The sequence below is a fragment of the Nannospalax galili genome, unplaced genomic scaffold (assembly GCF_000622305.1).
Source record: "Nannospalax galili isolate Female #2095 unplaced genomic scaffold, S.galili_v1.0 scaffold278, whole genome shotgun sequence".
Taxonomy (NCBI): domain Eukaryota; kingdom Metazoa; phylum Chordata; class Mammalia; order Rodentia; family Spalacidae; genus Nannospalax; species Nannospalax galili.
The window spans coordinates 10,889,743-10,912,631 of NW_008347536.1; the positions used below are offsets into that span (position 1 = coordinate 10,889,743).

The 22,889-nt window shown below is 44.7% G+C and overlaps 1 protein-coding gene across 3 annotated transcripts in view; it reads left to right on the plus strand.

Annotated features, from left to right (window-relative positions):
* Window positions 1–22,889, plus strand: part of Tenm4 (teneurin transmembrane protein 4) — a 775,468-nt gene that overhangs the window by 450,161 nt on the left and 302,418 nt on the right. For all 3 annotated transcript variants that reach the window (XM_017800880.2, XM_017800882.2, XM_017800881.2), the window contains one exon: window positions 22,219–22,428. In XM_017800880.2, coding sequence (XP_017656369.1) covers window positions 22,219–22,428 — 210 coding nt within the window. The remainder of the gene's footprint in view (window positions 1–22,218; window positions 22,429–22,889) is intronic.

Below are 22,889 nucleotides of genomic sequence, written 5' to 3' on the forward strand. Positions count from 1 at the left end.
AGTGACTGTGCTTTTTTCTTGCTCACAAAACACCTTGTACCTTTTCATTTGAAAAAAAAAAAAAAGAAAACACTCTATTTTTCTCTCTGATGTATCTGAACTTCCAGCTGTGAGCTCTTGCATGTTGAGGTCACTATTAAGTAAATAAACATTGCTTGAAGCAAACATTGTGATATAGATCAGAGTGGATCTGATAACCAGGGTACTTACTAAGCCACTAATGGGCAGGAAAGCTGGACCAGATGGGAGGGGATAATTCACATCCTGGGGAAGGCCTAGAGGGCTAGCATGAGATTTCATCATGGTGCTCATGACCACATGTATCTTAAAGTTGTGGAGTAGTTTTACTTCCAGCATTTTCCTCATTTATTATCTTCAACCTGTCATTGAACATGAGTAACTGAGGCCACAGAAAATGGAACTGTGGCCGGAGAGAAGCTGTGCTAGTAGAGACAGCAGTGGCAATGCTGGGAACAGCAGGAGCACAGAATGGTGCACTGGAAGAAATTCCCCCCCCCTAAGAGCTAAATGAGAAGAAAACCGACTGCCTCTGGAGAGAGCAGTGAGTTTCCTGTCACCTCAGCAGCAGCCGTACTGGAGATGTGATTCGGGCATTGGTTTGGGAGATGTGAGTGTGCAGATTACAATGAGGGTTTGGATTGTTGCTCATCTTCAGTGTTGACTCCAGCATTGAGACTCTTAGCCTAAGAATCAAATATAGTCCACAGACCCTCATCTTAGGGGAGGAACTGTGCATCACAATTTTGCCTTCTAATAATTCTCTAGGTTACCTAACCCCTGGCAGAGGTCAAAACCTCCATTTGGCACTGAAGGAAACTAAGACTGAGAGAGAAGTAACTTATTATAGATCATAAAGTAAGAAACAGAAGTGGGGTTTGAACTTAAATCTGTCTCATTCTAAAACCTGTCCCCTTCATTTTCAAGATGGGAAACCTGAGGCACAGAATGGTGCAGAGAGAGCCAGAATCAGGGAGTCCTGGGAGCTTTGTCCTGGCTCCGCCTACCTCTCCTTCCTCCTTTAGAATCTCCTCCACATGAAGCTTGAGAGATATATGACCATGCATTTCTTCTGGAACATTCCCTGAGAACTCTCTCTTGACAGTTTAGAAAACCTAGTTCTGGTGAGGTGTCCTGGATTTGCTCAAGGCCCAAAGAAAGTAACTAAGAGGCTGAAGCCAAGAGGCAGGGCTCCAACTCCCTGTCCAGAGCTTCCACCCAACTCACCCCACTTGGCTCCAGCCCCAGCCTCAGAGCACAGGAGAGTACCCTTAATGAGACCCAGCAGCATAGGTCTCTAGAGCAGGGGTTTCTGACTGTAGAGGCCGAGCAGAAGATGCTGTCCTCTGATTCATCTCCTAAAGTGATTAAATGCTCCTGGGTAGAGTGATTCCCCTTTCCAGGTATGGCACAGACTGTGCAAAGCCTCTGACTACCTTCAGAAACCCCTTCTCTTCAGCCTATGCCACATTGTGCCAAACCCAGTGTTTTCTAATCAGAATCCCCAGGTAGATGGTGGTCTCGTGAGAGCAGAGCTATGATTTGACCACCTGTGTCCTTAGTGCTGGTACATGGTAGGCCTCAGTTCTATGCTACAGAATGGATGGCACAGTGGAAACACAGAGAAGGGCACAGTTCAGTTGACCTGTGCTTTAACAGGGGTTTTCCTCCCCTGTGATGCAGGTATGAAAACTTCAGACAGGTGCATCATGGTGTAACATACTGGACACATAGTGTTAGTCTTTTGTTAATCTGACAGATACCAAAAAGAAGAACTTTAAAAGAAGGCATGCCTTTAATCCCAGCACTCGGGAGGCAGAGGCAGGTGGATCATTATGAGTTCAAGGCCAGCCTGGTCTACATAGTGAGTTCAGGTCAGCTGGGACTACAGGGAGACCCTGTCTCAAAAAAAGACAAAAATAAAAAGAAGAAGAAGAAGAAAAACTTATTTTGGCTCACAGTTTCGTAGACTTCAGTCCATGGTTGCTTGGCTCCATTGTGCTGAAGCAGAACATCACGGCAAAGCATCACGGCAGAGCATGGTAGCACAGAGCTGCTCACCATATGCCAGGCAGGAAACAAAAAGTGATAGACAAGAAGAGCCCAGGGACAGGGCAAGATATATCCTTCAAAGACATTCCCTCAGTGACCTACTTCCTCCAACCAGGCCCACCTTGTAATAGTAAGCACCCTCATGATCCAGTCACCTGTTTTTTTTTAAACATTTTATTATTTTTATTTGTGTGTATGAGTGTATTGCCTACATGTAAGTGCACCCATGTCATGCAATGCCTACAGAGGCCAGAAGTGGGTATCAGATCCTGGAACTGGAGTTATGGACAATTGTTAGCTGCCATGTGGTCTTCTGCAAGAAAAGCCAGTGTTCTTAACTACTGAGCCACCTCTCCAGCCCACAGTCTAGTCACTTCTTAATCATACTACCCAATGGGAACATGCCTTCAGCACATGAGCCTTTTCAGGACCAATTCATATGCCAACCTTAACAGTGACTATTCCATGAGTTTGTGAGTTTCCATAGGATGATATCTCTGGCATATGCCCAGGGCCTGACATGTATAGCTTTCACAAAGTACTTGTTGTATAAATAAATGAATGAGTTAACAAATACAAATGGGCAGTGAGGTTTTAAAGATCTTGTATACACTTATAATTAAGAGAACAAGTTCTCTTGCCTCTTTCCAAGGATGTAACTTTAAAATATGACTTCAAAAACAGATAATGGAAAAGGTATTACCTGTCAGAGGAAAAGTCCAAGCAAAGGCCAAGGCCCAGAGGCCAGACCAGGTCACAGGCAGCAAGCTGTAACTGTGTGGTCTGTAACTGTGAGAGCAGCTGTGGGGATCAACAAGGACATCCCTCAGCCTGCATTGAAAATAAGCTAATCTCAGAGGCTGCATCCACCCTCCTCAGAGAGTAGCAGCCATTCAAAAAGCAGAAGCAGTAGGCATTTAGTGCCAATGGGCACTGCAGGCCTGGGATGGCTCAGCTGAACATCAGGAAATTATTTGTGACATGGGGAGCCATCTATTGCACTTTGAATAAGCCCATCTTGAGGAAGCGCATAAGCTCAGGCCTGGCCATATTGCTGGACTGGCAGTTGGGTGGAAAATTAGCAGCAAGATGGCCCCCAGTGAGTGTGAACAGACTTCAAGGAGCAGGCTCTATGAGGGGGTGAGAAGGGCTGAAGGAAAGGCCCAGCCTTGACCACTTGAGACATGGTAGTACTGAGACCAGCTGTGGGAATCCTCTGAGAGGAAATCAGGTCCTCCAGCTAGACATTATGCACTTGTCAATCACAGAAGCAGACAGGAAATAGGAGCCCAGAAGGTGGGACTTCAGGCTCTGACCCTGTCTCTGAGGGAGAAGGTAACTCTGCCACAGATTTTCAGAAGAATCCACAGCCCTTAGCAGGCCAGGGGCTAGTATGAGAATGACTGTGCAGACCTAACCAGACTCCATGAGGTCTGGTTTCTCCATACCTACCCTCTGGCACATCAGCACAAAGACATTGGAAGTATAGGAGGTATTCGGGTTAGCCAAAGGGAAACCTAAAGAATAAAGCTACGATTCACTGGCAACTGAATGGGAGCCTCAGGGTAGAGCTTGGTATAGGATGTGACTTGGAAATAAGTATGAAAAAGCAAAATAGCAGGAATAGTGTTTTAGGAAGACTGAGCTGCTTCTCTTGTTGGGAAAAAATATCTAACAGAAGCAACTGAAGGAAAAGAATGGAGCTTTTTGGCTCACTGTTTTCGGGAATACAGTCCATCATGGCATAGGAAGCATGGTGGTAGGATGAGACAGCTGGTCACATTGTAGCCACAGTCAGGAAGGAGAAGGACGTGAATGATGGCACTCAGCGGGCTTCCTCCCTTTTCTCTTTGTATTCAGTCTTGAACCTCAGTCACCCGCATTCAGGATAGGACTTTCCTCAGTTAAACCTCTCTGGAAACATCTTCACAGATGCTCCCACAGATGCATCTCCTAGGCAATTCCAAATCCAATCAAATTGACAGTGGAGATTAATCACAAATATCTAAAGTGAGGTGGAATACCTTGGGGTGCCACATACAAAAGCCCAGCTCAACCTACCTGTAACCTGTATCTTGGACATTCATTATTTCACTTATCAAAAAGTCCTGATGCAGGACAATTCCAGGCAAATATCAAAGCTCAGAGGAAGCTTCTGGGCTTCTGCTGCTGCAGTATCAGCCAGTGTGTTCAGATGGCTTAACATCTGGGGGACCCCAAGCTTCTCTTCACATCACACTGGCCCATGGTCACACTCTCCCAAGGGGAATGGAAACGCTTTAAGTTGCCAGTCAGAATCCAGCCATTGAGCAATGTAACAGAGGCCTGGCCTGATGAACAGTCAAGATGCTGTTAGGGAGGCAATGTATAGGTTAGTAGGCAACCAAGAGAGGTTATCACATGTAAAACATAATGTAATTAGCCCTACTCCTCTGCCTTCAGGGCCATTATGGGATGCAATGAAATAATGGTGTGAAAGGTTTCCTGAACCAGCGAGGGTTCTGCACAGGGGATGAGTTGTTATTATCCTTATGAAATAATCACATTTCTTTTATAGAATAATAGATGATTCTTGAGTGCAGTCTTCTATGCTGTCTGAGCCTGTGCTTACTTGCATGTCATGATTCCCCTTATACACACATATGCACTACACACACACACACACACACACACACACACACACACACACCTGTCAGAAAGATATAAGAATTGCCAGCATTTAAACTATAACAGAAGAGACTAGAGAGCTGGCTCAGCCAGTAAAGTACTTGGTATGCAAGCAAGAGGACCTGAGTTCAACCCCCAGAACCCACATGAAGAAAAAGAAAAAAGAAAGTCAGACAGGTATGAGGTTATATTTATAGGCATACATGTGCCTATAAATTATAGCATTTCAGAGATAGAGCCAGGGGACCCCTGGGGCTTGCTGGTCATCCAGGCTAGCTGAATCAGTGAGTTCCAGGTTCAATGAGGGACCCTTAGAGTAACTGAGGAACTTGCATGATGTCAACTTCTGGCCTACACATACACGCACACACACGCGCGCGTGCGCGCACGCACACACACACACACACACACACACACACACATGAAAGGAATTTCATAGTAATAAGGTCATGGCTGGCAGTGTTCTCTACAATACTGTGTGCATAGAGAGGTCACTGTGGGAAACAGCATGGACTTGGGAATCAGACAGTCGTGGATTCCTGTCCAGCTTCTGCAGTTCCCATGCTATGTAACTTCAGACATAACATGTAATTTTTCAGAACTTGTTTCTCTTGAAAATATGAACAATAAACCCACTCCCCAGGTTGCTGTGAGAAACAGAGGTAAAGTATGTATGTTAGGTGTAATGACTGATGTCCAACAGGTACCAAGTGACCACAAGTGAGTGCTTAAGTAGAGCTTTCATGCCTGAACTTGAATCCCAGTAGAAGCCTGTGAGGCAGGTACTAATACTATCCCCATTCTACAGATGAAAGTGCTGAAGCTCAGAGAAAATAGCCAAAGATTGCAAGCTTATAAATGATAAAAAACAGATTGAAACCCAAGCAGGTGGCTGCAGGGACCATGTTCTGGCCACAAAGCCAGGGTGCTCCATGTGACTGCTACCACTACTGATATTAATGGCACAAGATCAGTTCCAATGTTGCTGCCCCATCATGGGACCTTGGACTTATTATCCTACCACTCCAGGCTTCTATTTCCTGATGCATACATCTGCAGTTCAGCTAGAAGAGCTTTTTGTTTTTAAGCTTCAGAAAGAAGTGATTAGGCTCAAGCTGTGGGTAGTCAGCCACCTGGGGCCACCTCTGGGCTTCTCCCTGCCCAGCTGACCACATAACCTTAGCCTGGCTGATTGACCATTATAAATAGGAGCATCCTCGTCTCTGATATGGGGGTAATAGAATAATCTGCCTCATCAGGTTGTTGTGGGGATTAAAGATGGACATGTGTCTGCTAAAGGAAAACACCCAATCCATAGGAGCCACCGTGATCATTGTCAGATGATTAACACATCTGTTTTTATTCCCCTGCGTGAAATTCCTCCTGAGAGCAAAGGATTCTGTTATTCAGGCAGAAAGCTAGAGGGCTGCTTCTTTGAGAAAATCATAGACTTGCAGAATGTAGTCGGTTAACCTTCTCTGAACTTCTCTCTTCTCATCCGCTAAATGGGGGTAATAAAGAGAAACCCAGAGACCTGAATGAGGACTCATAGAATAGCTCAAATCAATCTTACTAGCTTTATTACTGGAGTTCTAAGAGAGCTTAGAAAGTAACCTTGTAACATGCTCATTTTCAGCTTAAGGGAAGTTTGGTGACTGAATTCAGGTGGCACAGCCCAGTTGGGCAGAGCTGCTGGGTCTAGAACCAGGGAGCAGGGGTAGGCAGGATTTGATAGGAAGGTGTCCTAAACCCCAATTGCCCCTCTCTGCTCATCCCTGAGCCACCTTTCCAATACACTCACCTTCTTATCCTGTTGTTCCCTAGCAGTATAATCATCTTTCCTACCTTTGGGCCTCTGTACATGCAACTCTGTCTGCCTGGGACACTAACCAGTCTACTCCATACATACAAAACACACACATGCACACACATGTGCACACCCATACCTATGCACCTTCTTAACCTGGTCCATCAGTGCTCACTGCCAGGCTTCTCCAAAAACATCATCTCCTTTATAAAAGCTGCCTACTGAGGCCCCATCAGTTATAGGCCAGCTCCATGCTGTTTGACCTCAGAGCTATTTGACCCATAAGAGTTTTCCCCTTCTGCATTCGCTTGGTCACTAAGCAGAGCACTTCGAAAAAGCAGGTGAAGGCCCAATCTGAGTCCACAACTCCAGTGAGGTGCTCATTGAAGTCACTGTGGGACTGTGAGGACCCAAGGAGAGCCCCTCCAGAAGGAGGCTCGAGTTTCTCCTGTGGCTGTTACTTGTGTTCTCTGACTTGCCCAGGGACCTTTGACACATCATACAGAATTGTCCTACATGACTACATTAGCCTCTCCACCCAACACACTCCATGCACTTGACATGAAGGAACATCCTAAATAGAATTTCTATGGGCCTCCTCCCTTCCTTCATTTCCCCAACCATGTGACATCAGAGGTGAATGTTGTCCATGTGTGTAACTCTGCAGTCAAGGGGTACTGTTCCCCAGGATCTGCCCAAGAAGCACCAAGAGCTTTGTACATCAGCATCGCCCTGTGCCCTGCCTTCCAGAAAGCACGATTCTGTTTTACTAGCCATGCTCAGGCTCTGTTACTGGGGGAGAAAGGTGGGACCAGAAGGCCGGAGCTGGTCTCTCCAACGTCCTCATCTTCCAAAGTCTAAACTCATCTGTCTCTAGATGAGTCTTTTTGGTTAAAAGAATAAGAAATATTCAAAACTTTGGTTTTTTCCAATCTTGTGTGTTCATTTAGGGCGAGCAGCCTTCCCAGAAAGCCTTGGGTGTCAAGCCAGTTGTGTTGGTTTCTGGTCCCATTTCTGATGACCAACTACCACCATGATGCCATTGATTCTGTGAAGCCACAGAAGTTGGCAGACAAGTCTTCCCCACCTGGGTCTATCTTTTTCTTCCTTTCCCAAACATACTGACTCCTGTCTTTCTGGAGTTCATTTATCAGTAAAATGAAAACTGTATGTTTCCGAAAGAGACAATATATGAAAGGCAGGGTGTTATGGTAAATGACCCGTGGGCTGCATGGTCAGGTCTAGATTTGTGATTTACAACTATAAATCGTGAGCAAGTCACTTAGTTACCACAACTTACCCATCAGAGACTGGCTTTGATGGTTAATATTGTCAACTTGTCAGGATTTCAAATCACCTAGGAGGCAAATTTCTGGACATGTCTGTGAGGGAATTTCTAGATTGGGTTAATTGAGGTTGGAAGATCCACCCTAAGTGTAGACAGTACCGTTCCATGAGCTGGGGTCCTGAACTGAATAAAAGGAGAAGCGCTGAGCACCAGCATTCATCTCTCAGCTTCCTGATTGCGTGTGCATGTGACCAGCTGCCTGACACTTCTGTTGCTCTAGGAACCAAAGTAAGCCCCTCCTTCTTGAAGTTGCTTTTGTCAGATACTCTGTCACAGCAAGGAGATACACTGCCCCGCCCACACCTTGACTTTCAGATTTGAATTAGTATTTGTCAAGTAATGGAAGGATGACTGTTGTGAAGGCTGTGTGGCAAAGCAACTTAGAGAGCTCAGTAGAGCGCCCTGCATACCCAAGGCACGTGGTTAATGTCTCTTCCTTTCCCTTTTCACACAAAGACGCCTTTCTGTACAGAGTGTAGTTCAAAATAAAAGCAAGTCTGTTTTTCTTTTCATTTCTTTCTAAAACCTCATCAAGCCTCCTTCTCTGAGAACCTCTCTCTGGAGACATCCCTAGCCTGGGTAAGACAAAGCTGCTGGGGGACAGATTGAGCAGCCGTTTTCCCGACTGCCTGCTCTGCCCCTGTTACCCTTGACTTTTCTCAAGATCTTCTGGAGGGAGGGACAGAGGAGGAATTTCTGAACTCTTGGCCCTTATGTTTATACTGTCCCTCAAAGTTACAAGAAGCTCTATAGAAATCTAGTGGGAGCAGGAAGCGGTGGCCTGGTGAGGGAGCCCAGGGCAAGCTGTTTCAAATCAGTCTTTTTACCAGGAAAAGACTTTCCAGGAAATGCCTCTTTCTGAACGTTAACCTTCACCCAGCATGGCGTTTTGTTATTTTTAAACTTCTTATTGAAATATTATAGTTATTTAGAGACTACCACAAATGATAAGTATACAGCAGTGGCTTTATTTGATACACTTTCTGTTTCCTGGTTGGTTTCACTCACTGGTTACTCTAAGCCCTGGCTCCCACTCTAAGACCCCATGAGAGACAGAGTGAGAGTATGGAAAGAACTCCAGCTCTAGCTCCAGGGGCCTGGGTTTGAGGCCCAGCTCCACATCTCTCTAGTTCAGTGACTTGAGCAAGTAGCTTGACTTTGTATATTATTGAACTCTTCCTATGCCTATAAAAAGATCCACATGAAAGGGGCACTCAGTTGGCATTATGAGAACCTGAGTTGGATCCCTAGTTCCCACATTTTAAAGGAAGACTGGGGAGGGAGCACTCCAGATACTGACAGATGCTTGTGATCCCAGCACCAAGGAGATAGAGATGAGTGGATATCTGGAGGTTGCTGACCAGCCAGCCAAGCCTACTTGATGAGCTTTAGGCCAGTGACAGACTGTGTCTCAAAAATACAAAATAAAATAAAATAAAGGAACCCTGCCTGAGCCATGACAGGAGTTAGTTCTCTGGCCTAGACCATACATGCTCACACACATATGCATGTAACTGGAAGACATATATGCAACCTCTTACATACACAAACATGCACATGCATGCACACACATACACATCAACTTACAGATGAACATCTTTATGTTTAATGCTTGACCCGCTCAGTAGGAAGGGTGTGGGGGGCTTAGGGGTGCAGAAGAACAAGTCCAGAGCCCAGCCTGACACCCATCAGCTGAGTAACCTTGAGCACTCTCTTTGAGCATCCCATTCAACATCTGTCAGCTGGAGAGACCCTGACACCTCCAAGGGGATGTGAGGATTGAAGATGTTTCATATAAAAGGCCTTTCACAGTGCTGGATGTGTAGTAGGAGCTCAGTTAACATCCATCCCCTCCCTACCCTCCAGTGACTGGCTCTTTTACCTCAGTGGCTCCCTATCTCTTGCCTCTTCCTTCTATATCTGATCTTTCTGGTATCTGAGTACAGGGCCTAGCGATCGGGTTCTGTCCTTCCTTGGTTATGGGGCCTAGGACGTTGCAGCTGTGTAAATCAAGTGGGAGAAGGCAAATATCTAGAGATATAGCCCCAGGAAGCAATAAATGATTCTGAGCAGCTGTTTGAAAGCACTTTCTTAATCACATCTCAGTGCAAAATTAAGCTGCCCAGGCCTCCCTATTGGAGCAAGCTCTCTGCAGCCAGATTGTTTAAGCCTGCCATTAATATCAGTAGCCCTTTGGTCGCATTTGCCAGCAGATTTTGACAGTGGGAGATAATACAGCTGGCCTAATGCCTTCCTCCCCCACCCTCCCATCCCACAGAAAGTAACCCTCTTCCCTAACCCAGTTCAAGCCTCCAGAGATCTAGATAGAGCATCTTAAATCTCTTTGGAGGTAGCTCCTAGGAGAGGTTACAAAAGCCTGGAGATGCCTGGGATCTCTGCTGGTGCTTGGAACTTGGAGGGTCTGCCAGTCGCCTGCCCATCAGTACCTTCCTTGCTGCTCTTCCTCTCTGCATCCCTGCCCCTCCTGTGTAGCAGGATGCATTTCTGTCCCCTGCATCTTGGAGGCCTGGGTCACTCTGTGATAAGGCCTGGCTTTCGCTCTGTGTTTGCAGTCCCTGTAAAGCAGGCGCCCCACCCCCAGCCGTTTTGAGGTGTGACTGTGGTTGGCTGTGAAATGAAGACAAAGTGGAGTCACCGCGATCAAGCCCCTGCTGTAGATTTCTTTAATTATTCCTTATGGAACTCGTGACAGGTAGGTCCAGATCCTGATATCTTGGATTTCTAGAAGATGAAGCAAACTGCCCAGAGTTCAGTTTTAGGTCCAGATCTTACTCACTGGACTTCTCCTGGGCTGGAATCATGTGTCCCTGCACGTTACATCACCTGTCCTCAGTTTAGATTAAATAAAATGATGAATGTGAAACTGATGTGTAAGCTGTAAACATTACTCACAGCTAAGTGGTGATTTTATTACAAATTTAATAAGTTAAAATCCATTCTACTGTGGAGTAGGTCCCCACTATGTGTGAAACCACTGTGTGGGCTGTGGACACATGCTGATGAATAAGATCAGTCCCTGTCCTCAGGGACATGACTCATAAGACACGTTGCCTGGTTGCTGCACTTTTCGGAACTTGCCCATCTGTAATCTGGCCCCAGGAAAGAACTCCAGGCTCATCTGTAGCCCTCTCTTTAATAATTGCATTCTTCCAACCCAGATAGTTTCCTTGTTGTGCCTCAAATGATCATGGTCCTGCTGTCAGGACTTTACCATTGCTGGGTTCTCTGCCTAGAGCAGAGTCTGTCCCCAGATATTGAACAGCTCATCCTTCACTTACTTTGCTTAAATGTTACCTCCTCAGGGAGGCTGCCCTGAGCACACTGTTTGAAGCCACACACACCGACCATGCTTGACCCTGTACTCGTTTAACTTTTCTTCATAGTGTTTACCCCTGCTTGTGTTCTATAGATATTGTTCTTGCTTATTGATTTTTCTCTTCTACCAGAATGTAACTTTTCTGAGGGCAAAGACCTGCCTTTCTCCACCTGACAGTAATGCTTAGAACAGTGCCTAGCAAAGTATGAAATAACTGAGGAAAGTGTCAAGGGCTACAACTGAAAAACAGAAAAAGACAAATAAATCAATTCAAAAACAGGTCTAGGATCTGAATACGAATTTAGCCAAAGAAGGAGTCAGTAGCTACATAAAAACTGATCAACATCATTAGCCATCTGGGAAACACAAATCAAGTCCACTAGCATAACTGTATTCAGAAAGTTAGATTATAATAAGTGTTGGCATGGGTATAGAGACATCAACTCTATAAGATTAAACATGGAATTACTATTTGTTCTAGTTTTCTTTCTCTTGCTGCGATAAAATACTCTGAGCAAAAACAACTTAGGGAAGGAAAGGGTTTATTTCAATCTACAGGTTACAGTCCGTCATTGAGGGGAGTCAGGACAGGACTCAGGCAAGAACCTGAAAGTAGACCTGCCTAATTTTCCACAGGGCATTCCTCTAACCAGGGAACTCACTCACTGGCAAGAAAGTAGGCAGAAACTGTGGAGGACTACTCCTTGGTGACTTGCTCAGACTCATAGTTAGCTAACTTTCTTTTGCAGCAGAGGATCAACCACATAGGGAATAGTGCCACCCACAGTGGTGGCACTCTCCGAAATCAATTAATAATCCAGATCATCTCCCACAGATATGCCCATAGGCCAGTCTGACCTGAGAAGTCCCTCAATTGAGACTTCTCTCAAGTGACTCTAGGCTATGTCAGGTTGACAATTAAATCTAACTAGTTTACCATCCAATCCAGCAATTCCACTCCAGGTTTATACTCAAGAGAAATGAAAGTATACTCCATGGGAAAACTTGTATGCAAATATTTTAGCAGCATCACTAATAATAGCTCCCAAAGCAGAAACAAGTACAGCTTGGTAAGCAGATGACCAAAATGTAGCAGATCCATCCAATGCAATGCTATTTGGCAACACAGGGACACGAAGGCCTGATCCATGCTTCCGCATGGGTGAAGTTTAAAGATAGGTGAAAGACGCTGTCATGAAAAAGAACCCAGAAGGTGTGGTTCCCTTCACATGAAATGTCTAGAATAGGCAAATCTGTAGGGGCAGAAATTAGATCAGTGACTGTCCCGGGCTACAGGGACTCAGAAACAATGGGGAGTAATGGCAGATGAGTATGAGGTTTCTTTAAGGGTGATGAGAATGCTCTAAGATTGATTATAGTAATGTTCATACTACTCTATGAATATGATAAGCACCATTGAGTGGTATCCTTTAAATGAGTGACTTGTATGGTGTGGGAATTATTTCCCAGATATCATGAAAAAGAAATTAATGAGTGTTCTCCCTGAATATGGCTGTGCCAAACCAGACTGACTGGCAGGCAGGCCATCCATCCCCACATGCAGATCAGGTGAAGCCCAGGGCTAGCTTGTCAGTGCAGAAGAGGAACCACTCCTTGAGCAAGTAGGCAAAGGCAGAGCTCTGTTCTTCCTGAAGGCTTAAAAACACCTTTTTTAAGGCCCAAAGAAACATGTGAGGAGGAGTGTGAAGATCAGATGACTTGAACTTGAGAAATTTACAGTGTCCTGTTTTCCAGAGATCATTTTCCCAGCATAAGTCACAGAGACAGATGAGCAAGGACCTTCTTCTGAAAACGAACACTGTGGGGAGTTGACTTAGTGGGAGCTTCAGGACTTGGGGGTAGGACCCTGGGGTTTCCCAGGATGTACTAAGAGGAGCACTTGGGCCCTGCAGGCTGCTGTTCTCCCCTGGATCCTCCTCACTGGGTTCTTAGGCAGGGACTATCTTCTGGGCTGAATTTCTGTGTGTGTTTTCTTCCTTTTAATATAATTTTTCTTTGTTTTCAAATCTCATCATTGCATTTGTTCCTTGAAAAAAAATAGGAAATAAGAAAGCTAGGTATAGTGGCTCATGGTCGCTCATGCTGTAATCCCAGGGAGGGAGGAAGGAGAGAGGAGGAGTGCCATGGGTTTGCATTTGAAGGCAGCCTGTATTGCATCGTGGATCCCAGGTCAGTCTGAGCTGCAGTGAGACCCTATCTCAAAAATGAGGAAAGAAGCAGAGGGGATGGGAGGGGGAGGAAGGGAGGGGAGGGGAGGGAAGGATAAAGGAAAAAGATAGAAGGAGGGAGGGAGGGAGGGAGGGAGAAAAGAAAGGAAGGAGGAAAGAGGGAGGGAAGGAAGGAGAAAGAAGAACAATATAAAAATAAATAAAATCCATAATTCTGCTGTCTGAAGGTGACTAGTATTGACATTTCTGTGCACACTACCCACACATTTAAGCAGGAGTCAAGAAAGCTTTCAGTTTTATGTCATGCTTCTCTAACTGCTGCTTACAAAAATGGCTTGTTATGCCTGTCATCTTTGATACTACCATTGTATTTCTGTGCCTTAATTTACATAACTACACATTTGCTTTTAAAACTAAACATGGGGCTGGAGAGATGGCTCAGTGGTTAAGAACACTGCTTGTTCTTTCAAGAGACCCGGGTTCGAATCCCAGCAAGCACCTTTAACCACTATACCACCTCTCCAGCCCCTCATTGTAGAAAATTTTAAGGACATAACAGCATATTAAAAGTTCATAACTGGGGGCTGGAGAGATGGCCCAGTGGTTAAGAGCACTGGCTGCTCTTGCAGAAGACTGGGTTTGAATCCCAGTACCCACATGGCGGCTAACATCCATCCGTAACTCCAGTTCAGGGGATCCAATGCCTTCTTTTGACCTCTGTGGACATTGCATGACACAGATGCACTAACATACATACAGGTAATATACTCATACACAAAATAATAAATAAAATATATTTTTTTAAAGTTCACAATTACCTGATGTGGTAGTGCACACCTTTAATCCCAGCACTCAGGAGGCAGAGGCAGGCGGATCTCTGTGAGATGGAGGCCAGCCTGGTCGACATAGCAAGTTCTAGGCCAGCTGGGGCTACAGGGAGACTCTGTTTCAAAAATACCCCCACCCCAAAAAAAGTTTATAATTGCCCATACAGAGATAACCATTGTAAAGATTTATTTCAATTTTAGTCATTTTTTTCCTATACATTTCTACAAATTCATTCCCTCTATATAAACATTTTGTGAGCGTATCCTCTGCTGGAAGAATTTGTTTTTCCCTTGTAACTAAAATCAGTTATATCCTGCATTTTTCCATTTTTCTCCTTTCATCCTCTGAACAACTCTGGGAAATATAGGCAGCTGTTCCTTCAGCCTTGTGGAATGTTGGAGCAAGAATGAACCTTAGAGAACATTAGTCTAACAGAGAGGCAAGTTGAGGTGCCATGTCAGCTCTGTGCCCAGACCTCCTACCTCCTGTCTCCTGTCTCATGACCATAGTCTGTTGCCTCTGAAGCAGAATCAAATTGACACCTCATTGCCTTGCAACAGGGTGAATGTGCAACACCCTAACCAACTCAAGACTTTTTACAATAATAGTGCACTATTATTGATTAATACAGAATAACAGATACAAATTGGGGGTGCCTCTCACAAGCCAGAATGGATGGTTATTCCAGATTGCCAGATTTTCAATCCTTTGGAAAGGAATGGAGTATAATCAATCCAAATAACCAGGAGAACAAATTCTGCAGCTTGTTGCTGATCTGAGACTCTGGGTTAGGCCAGAACACAGAGATGGCAATGTGTGGTACCTGTTCGGAGTAAAGTCTGTTCAAGCAATAGACACAAAAGAAGCAGGACATGAGGTAGTGAATTTTTCCTGCCTGGAATCCCACCTTGTAATACAAAACTCCACAGAACTTCTGACTAGCCATAGTCATGCAGGTCTCTGTAAGTCTGTCTGCTTTCTGCTGTTTAGGTCCATTCTTCAATTCTTTTATAAATGAAACTAAAGGACCCTCTTTCCCCCCATTTTAGTGCAGGCCAAAACTATGGACATATGGTATCTTACTTTAATTAAGAGACAAAATGATCTACAGTAACAGTATGTGAAGGTGCTTTGCAGACAATGATAGACTGGCACCATCCTTTGAAATAGTCAGGAAAAAAATTCATTTTGTACCCTTTGTATGCTCAGAATATAGCATTATCAGAAACCTTCAACAACAAAAAAATAAAAATAAAAAAGAAGAAGCAGGACATAATAGAGTTCCTGACCCTCCATCAGCCCCTTATAATTTTCTTCAGTGTCCTTTCCTCTCTCAGAACTGAGTAGGATTTTACTTGTTCAACAAAATGACTAGATGATATAAACCTGTGCATGAGACAAGAAGGAAAGTACTTGGTTCAAGGTGACAAGAACAGGCAATGCAGATAACCTTCATTGATTTCTACTGAGGGGAGGTGGCTATGTAGGGCTGATGGTTTGGTTTGATTTGGTTTCTGGGTATCATCTATTGAGTGATAGCTGTGAGACAGGCTAAGCATTACATTAAGGCTTCCAAATTACAGGGCTGCCACTTCAGATGACCCAGGGATTTGCCCAGTATTGTCCCCCTCCTGCAGTCTGCAGCTAGAACTGTCAAAGTATGGTCTCGTATTTTACCATGTTGTGCACAAGCCACGGATTTCCCTACCTTAGACTAGATGTGGTTTGATGATGATCAATACAATTGCCTTTGGGCAATCAAATGGATTTGTCAGAAATGCTGAATAAAGTATCTATTTTTTAAAGAACATCTTATTAATGGTCATTCTTTGAGAGAGATAAACTTGCTCATCAACCAGTGCTACACACTTTTAGTCTTACGGCATATTCCAAAATTTATTTCAGAATCCAGAATGCTTATAAATATTCCTTGGAGAACTTGGGGCTTGAGAAATGGTTCAGCTGTTAAAAGCACTGGCTGCTCTTGCAGAGGACCCGGGTTCAGTTCCCAGCACCCACATAGCAGCTGACAACCATCTGTAACTCCAGTTCCAGGGGATCCAACACCCTCTTCTGACCTCCACAGGCATTGCATGACACATGTGCGCCTACCAACATGCGGACAATACACTCATATACATAAAATAAAAATAATAGGACTGGAGAGATGGCTCAGTGGTTAAGAACACTGTTCTTGCAGAAGACCCAGGTTTGAATACCAGCACCCGTGTGGCAGCTAACAACTGTCCATAACTCCAGTTCTAAGGAATCCAACAGCCTCTTCTGTCCTCCACAGGCATTGCACGACATGAGTGCCCTTACCTACATGCAGGCAATACATGCATACACATAAAATAAAAATAATAAATAAAGTAATTAATTAAATAAAAATAATAAAATATAAAAAAGAACTGATGTGCTATAGTTATAGGTTAGATTTCTTTTTCTTTTTTGTTTTTGTTTTTTCATCGCTGCTGCTGTTTTTGCTGAGACAGGATTTCATCTCTGTAGCCAGACTGGTGTGGAACTCACTATGTAGCTAGAACTATCTTCAAACTCACAACAATGGCTTAGCTGCCCAAGTGTTGGGATTAGAGGCATGAGCCACCATAAGGGCTTATAGGTTAAATTTCACATATAAAGAAAAGCCATTGTTAGTTCACACAAAGGTCTGGAGAGATAGCAGAGGGAAGACTATTTGTTGGGCCTTTACCAAGAGCAAGCAACTGCTAGGCTCTTCCTGAATGTCATGTCATCAACAGCGATTCTTTCCAGTCCGCATTGTTGCTCCAGTTTTCAAAGGAAAAATTTAAGACTGAGAAGTGGCTTACAGAGTGTCACCTGACCAGCAGTGAAACTGGTCTCTGACCCCTGGTCTGCCCAATGAGAAAGTCATGGTCTTTCCACACTTGCTTGGCCTCTCTCTTTCCCTGGCCTGGTAGAGAATCCAAATTAGGGCTTGTAAATTCCATTCCTAGGATTCAGTGCCAAGAACTTTGTAGTTATGGGTTTTGATTTGCATCCTATGGTCACAGACAAATTAATTCACTTCTCTAAGCCTACATTTCTTAAGCTTATACATGGAGATGGATCTTTTTATCTATAGTGTTATGTGTGTATAGAGCCCTTATGAAGCATGTACTCATCACTGCTCTCCTGCAGGAGCTCTACAATGCTTGCCACCACTCTCCACCCCAACCTCGCAGGTATCTGCTCTCCCTTGCTGTACCTACCCTAACCTACTCTAAGCCAGAGCTGGGTTCACTGGAGCCTCCTCTCAGGAAACATACATGGCATGTATGTATAAACACAATGAAAGGATAAGCGAAATTGGTAGGGGAACAAAGAGGACAAGTGCTAAAAAGGAAAAACAAGAAAAGGGAGGATTGGGGAACTGGGGTGGGGAAATACGCCCAACATACGGTATATACGTATATGAAAATTTAACAGGAAATAAGTTGAAATTTTAAAGTAAATGCAAATAATCTGACATTTAATTGATAGAGTTATTCTGTCAGTTTACATAGATAGGCAAGGTCTACGTGCATAGATATACATACACACAGGAAGGAATAGATACAAACACTAAATGATGTGCAAAAGGCAAATGTCTAGTTGAACTAGAAATATTGCTACCTTGTTACCTAAGCTTTTCAAATCCAAATAGTTATTTGTCCCTCCCCCCACAAAAAGTAATATGTGTGGCTGCCTCACCTTTTGATGGCCTCCTTGTTGGTCAGAGTGGGACATGGGAAGGTTTGTTCCAGTCATCTCATGGCATCTGACCATAGACAGAGTAGAAGCATCTGTATTACCAGGTTCCCCTCAGCACACCTGAACCCCAGGAATCAGACACCTTATTGCCTTCCTGAGCATGCATCTGACCCCACTCAAAAGGCAAGCCATGGATCATCTAGCTTTTCATCCTCTTCATGGAGCTGAGAGTTGGGAATGAAATCTGGGTGACTGACTGACTAAAAACTGTAAGTTTGCAGAGCCTTGGGCTTGTCACCCCCAAGTTCTAAAAGCATCTATGGCTTTCCAGTTAAGATCTGATTTTCTTTTTCTGGTGTTCAAGACCTAAATCTACTCTGCAATCAAGATATTTTTCTTCCTTTCATTTACTTAGCAAATATTGACTAGTACTTTCTCTGGGGAAGACACCAAGCCAAGCAGTAGGAAATGCATTAACAGAGAAGCCAGGCAGGCTAGTAGAGGGCACAAACAACTGAACACTAAAGTGTGCAGAAGATTGCAACAGGGAGAGTCGAAGGTCAGGAGCAGGGGTGGCAAGCATCTCAGTGGGGTGAAATCCAGGCTGGCAGTATCAGGGAGGCCTTCCTACAGGAAGTGGCATGGGGTTAAGCCCCAAGGATGAGATGGAACCACCAAGACATACTGGGTGGTAGTGAAAAGAACAGTACTCCAGGGAGAAGGAACAGCATGTGTGAAAGCTCAGAGGCAAAACTTCTGTGGTGCTCCAGGAATGCCCACTGGGCAGATTGACTGCAAGAAGTTGGGTGTATCTGTACACACTTGGAGAGCAGTGACTAGTCAATGGAAGTGAGAGCAATGCCTGTCAGGTCCCTACAAGTCTCTGCAGACTTGATCAGAAGTTAAAGGTAGCACAAGACTTAAGGGTGGGATAGACAGATTGCTGAGACCAGTAGGGGCATGGAGCATTAAGACAGAGTGTTCTTCCCTTTCTCACGTATGCTCATACCCCTATCTGTCCTTTGAAATCTCCCAGGACTCCTCAAAGCCATTCCCAGTCCCTCCTGTTGACATGAGCCCCAGCCCTCCTTCCCTTGTGTCAGACTGGCATGCCGTTCTGCCACATCCCACCTCTGCCTTGCTTAAAGCCCCACGTGTATTCTCGTCTTCCCTACCCTCCCACAGCTCTTCAGTGCTTAGTCTCTCATCATACCTACCCCTGATCTTCCAGCCTAACGAGTGGACATTTAGGAAATGTCTGTGGGATAAAGCAATGTTCACCATACATTCGCAACCATCCCCTGTTCTAGTAAAGAAAACAGAAGACACAGTTAATGCCCTTTACTGTGTTTGGACACACATGCATGGCAACATCTACCATTGATAAGGTGTTTGCTGGTTGTCAAAACTCTTCTTACATGTGACTTCTTTTAGTTCCTTTAACCTGCAGAGCAACCCCTCCCCAAAAGGAGTATGTACTCTGTTCCTCTCTAACTCCATTACAGAGATGGGTCAAGTGAGGCAAGGAGGGGTATTGCTCAAGGTTGCTGTGCAAGCAAACAGTAGACCTGGGCTTCAAGTGCAGGCAGTCTGACTCCAGAGCGCCTGCTTCCAGGTGATGTTCCCCTCCCTGCTTCTGCACACACTGAATTGGCACAGCAGTGCATTTCCATACAGGCACTCCTACATCACATATGTCATAAAACACATAGTACATAGAAACCTAAAAATCACACTTAAATAATAAATCCTAAGATTTTCTTGCATCCTGGGAAGTTTTGTGTCCCTGCCTTGTAAATCATCAAGGTTAACAGCAGTGAATGAGCAGAAGGAGCGAACACATTTCCAGCAAAGAAACATCTCTAAACTGCTACAGCCCAGCACTGTGTTAGGGAATTCAGATGTTAGCAATGAGCATTCAGAGTGACCCTGGAATTCAAGAAGAAGTCACAGACTAGAAGGAAGGAAGAGGCAGGAAACTTTGAGGGAGGAGCAGGGTTAGACTCAATCCTGGGTCCCCAAGTTTGTGATGGAAAACTTACTTAGTTCTGTAACTATGCATTTAGTAAAACCTGACAGAATTACTAAGGAAGAGGCTGTCATAAGTACCCTGGAACTATATATATATATATATATGATCATGTTTCTTAGCTTTGATCTGAAATTCTAACATCTCAACATGGTATGGTATGGTCACTGTAATCTCAAGGTCTGATTGGAGATTCAGCTATGTCTTTGATTAATAAAAGATAAGGAAATAAGTATATATTTGCTTAGTAAATGTAGCCCGGTAGAGAAAAATCTGTCTAGGGGACAGGGAATCCTGAGCAGGGTTCTTGGTAGGCTGATTCTGTTCAGGTTCCTAACATTTGATGAGCACTGAGCCAAGGCTCCTACATACTCATGCAGTACTCATGAGTACTCATGGGTACTCACACAGAGAATTTCTAGTGCACACAGCAATTATACAAAAGTCGGGGTGCAGAGGGAGTAGAGAACTTAACAAATGGGGAGCTGGAAGTCATTTTCCCCAAATCATATAACTAATAGAATGCTAGGCTATGGTGGAAACCTCAGCTCTGTTAAACTGCAAAGCCCAGTCCAAGAGTAAACCACACGTACACACAGGATGTGCTGTATACTTTAATGTCAGAGATGAATAAAGACATTTGCAAATATAGCAGAAACAGACAGCAGGGGACAAGACTGGTTCAGAGAAAGGTGTGCTTAGCCCTGTTATGCCTGCTGGTAAGTGGTATCAGGGAAAGCTCCCATAGTAAATCAGGAATACTAGTTTGGACGGGTGAATCATAGCCCAAAGCATTTGGTAAAGAAACCTAGATCCAGAAGAAGAAGCTACCCAAAGAATGTGTTTTGATCATTGATCCATGATACCTCTATGTCCTTGCAGAATTCTGAAGGGGACCAGCCAAATGGCATACAAAGCAATCTATAAAACGTCATGCACAATTAAGCTTAGGGATTGACATTAGAGTCATGGAACCTGTAAGATACTGAGGCTTAGTGCTGTGAACTGAGAGGGCTTCTGTTAGGTGTCCCAGCAATAAGTCTGCATTCTACTCTCTTAAAATCCTGCTAAATGTTATGATGGCCCATCGGGGCTGTTTAATGTTTGTAAGGTTCAGTCCATTTGCAAAGCTGGTCAGATATGATCGTGTCACACACTTCTGCCAGTCAAGGCGGGAGACAGTAAGTAGCCCTTGCCAACAAATGATACACTGTGTTGTACTGTATACTTTTATATGTCTGTGCTTATGTCCCCTTTTATACACGATATACTGCACGTGTGGAAAGGTCATCCACAGACAAGTCTGTGAATTGTCTGAGTGCAGAGGTCTTGTCCCCAAGCTGTCACCTCTTCCTTCTGAAGAGTTGGTACTTCGTTCATAGAGCTATCAAAAGTTGGAACCTTAGAATTAATAGGACCTCAGAGTCAGACATGCATTTTGGAATTCATAGGATGTGAGTATCCTCATATTAAAGGATGTCATTTTCAGCTATCAGAACTCAGTGATCCTAGTACATCAGATTTCTGGGATTAATCTACACAACAAATATCTTTCATGCCTAGTGTGAGCCTAGCTCTATGCTGTGTTCTGAGGATAAAGGAGTGAACGGGACTGCTCAAACTCTTGCTCTCAAGAAGTTTGCAGAAAACGTCAGAATTTAAGAATTGTAAAATGGTAAATTCTCAGAAAAGTAAAGCACAGCGCCTTGAAATCCTACACTGCCACAGGTGAAGGAGAGCCTTAGATCATTGTTTCCAGCTCTCTCGACCTTTTATGAGGTCCGGGATTTGTTGCAGGCATGTCGGATTACAATCTCACTAATAAGAACATCATTTCAGTTCAGTAATCACAGAATGTCTGGGATGTAGTGCTCAGCCCTCTTCACCCTACCCAGGCTGCTCTTTTACTGCAGAGAGGGACTTCAGCGCCTTGATCTCTAACGCTCAGTCAGCAATAGAGACCCCTCACGCCTCCCCCACCCCTACCCCAGGTTTCCAAAGAGAAAAGCAAACCAGGAGAGACACCCGACTCTTCAGAAGCAGTTCACACAACTTTCTCTGTGGAGGGACAGCCCCACTCCCGGCCACGCGTGCAGTAAATCGCGCAACGTTCCAGCCCCCTCCCCTGTCGGTGCGTGTTTTATTTTGCTGCCTCCCCTTCCTCGTGTGCCTTGAAATGGATTTTCATTATTTTTTTTTTCTGTCTGTGTTTGTCTTTGTGGTCCACAGGTGCTCCCTTGCATTGTTCATCTGCTTCATCAACCCCTATTGAGCAGTCCCCCTCCCCGCCCCCCTCCCCTCCGGCCAATGAGAGCCAGAGGCGGTTGCTAGGCAACGGTGTGGCCCAGCCAACCCCGGACTCAGACTCTGAGGAAGAGTTTGTCCCTAATTCATTCTTAGTTAAAAGTGGCTCCGCCAGTCTGGGGGTCGCAGCGAACGGTAAGTGCCTCTCTCTCTCTCTCTTGCTAACTTTTTATGGGTTTTGTTTTTTTAATTCTTTTTCTGGGCAATGCCAGCACGGGTCGTTTGCAGGGCGGAGGGGCCTGGTGCATGTGGGGCTCACGGACAGGAGGGGACCTGAGTGACTCCGTGAGCTTGGGGCAGTCAGCTCCTGCTTCAGCCCCAGGGAGGAGGCTCCGATGACTGCTGCTTGTCCCCGTGACACATGCACGAGACAGAGGTGTAATGACAGGCAGCAGGAGACCAAGGCAGGTCAAAGTACACAGACAAAGACCCCCATGGGAGACGGGAAAAATTGCACTGATTGATGTGTCGCCGTGTGCGCCAGGCACTGTCGCCTGCTACTTGGTTAGATCTTCCTCACAACTTTACCAAGAGCATAGTTTTACTGTGCTCCTATCAGCAATAGAAAACAGAGGTGGTGTCTGAAGTCCAGGGAT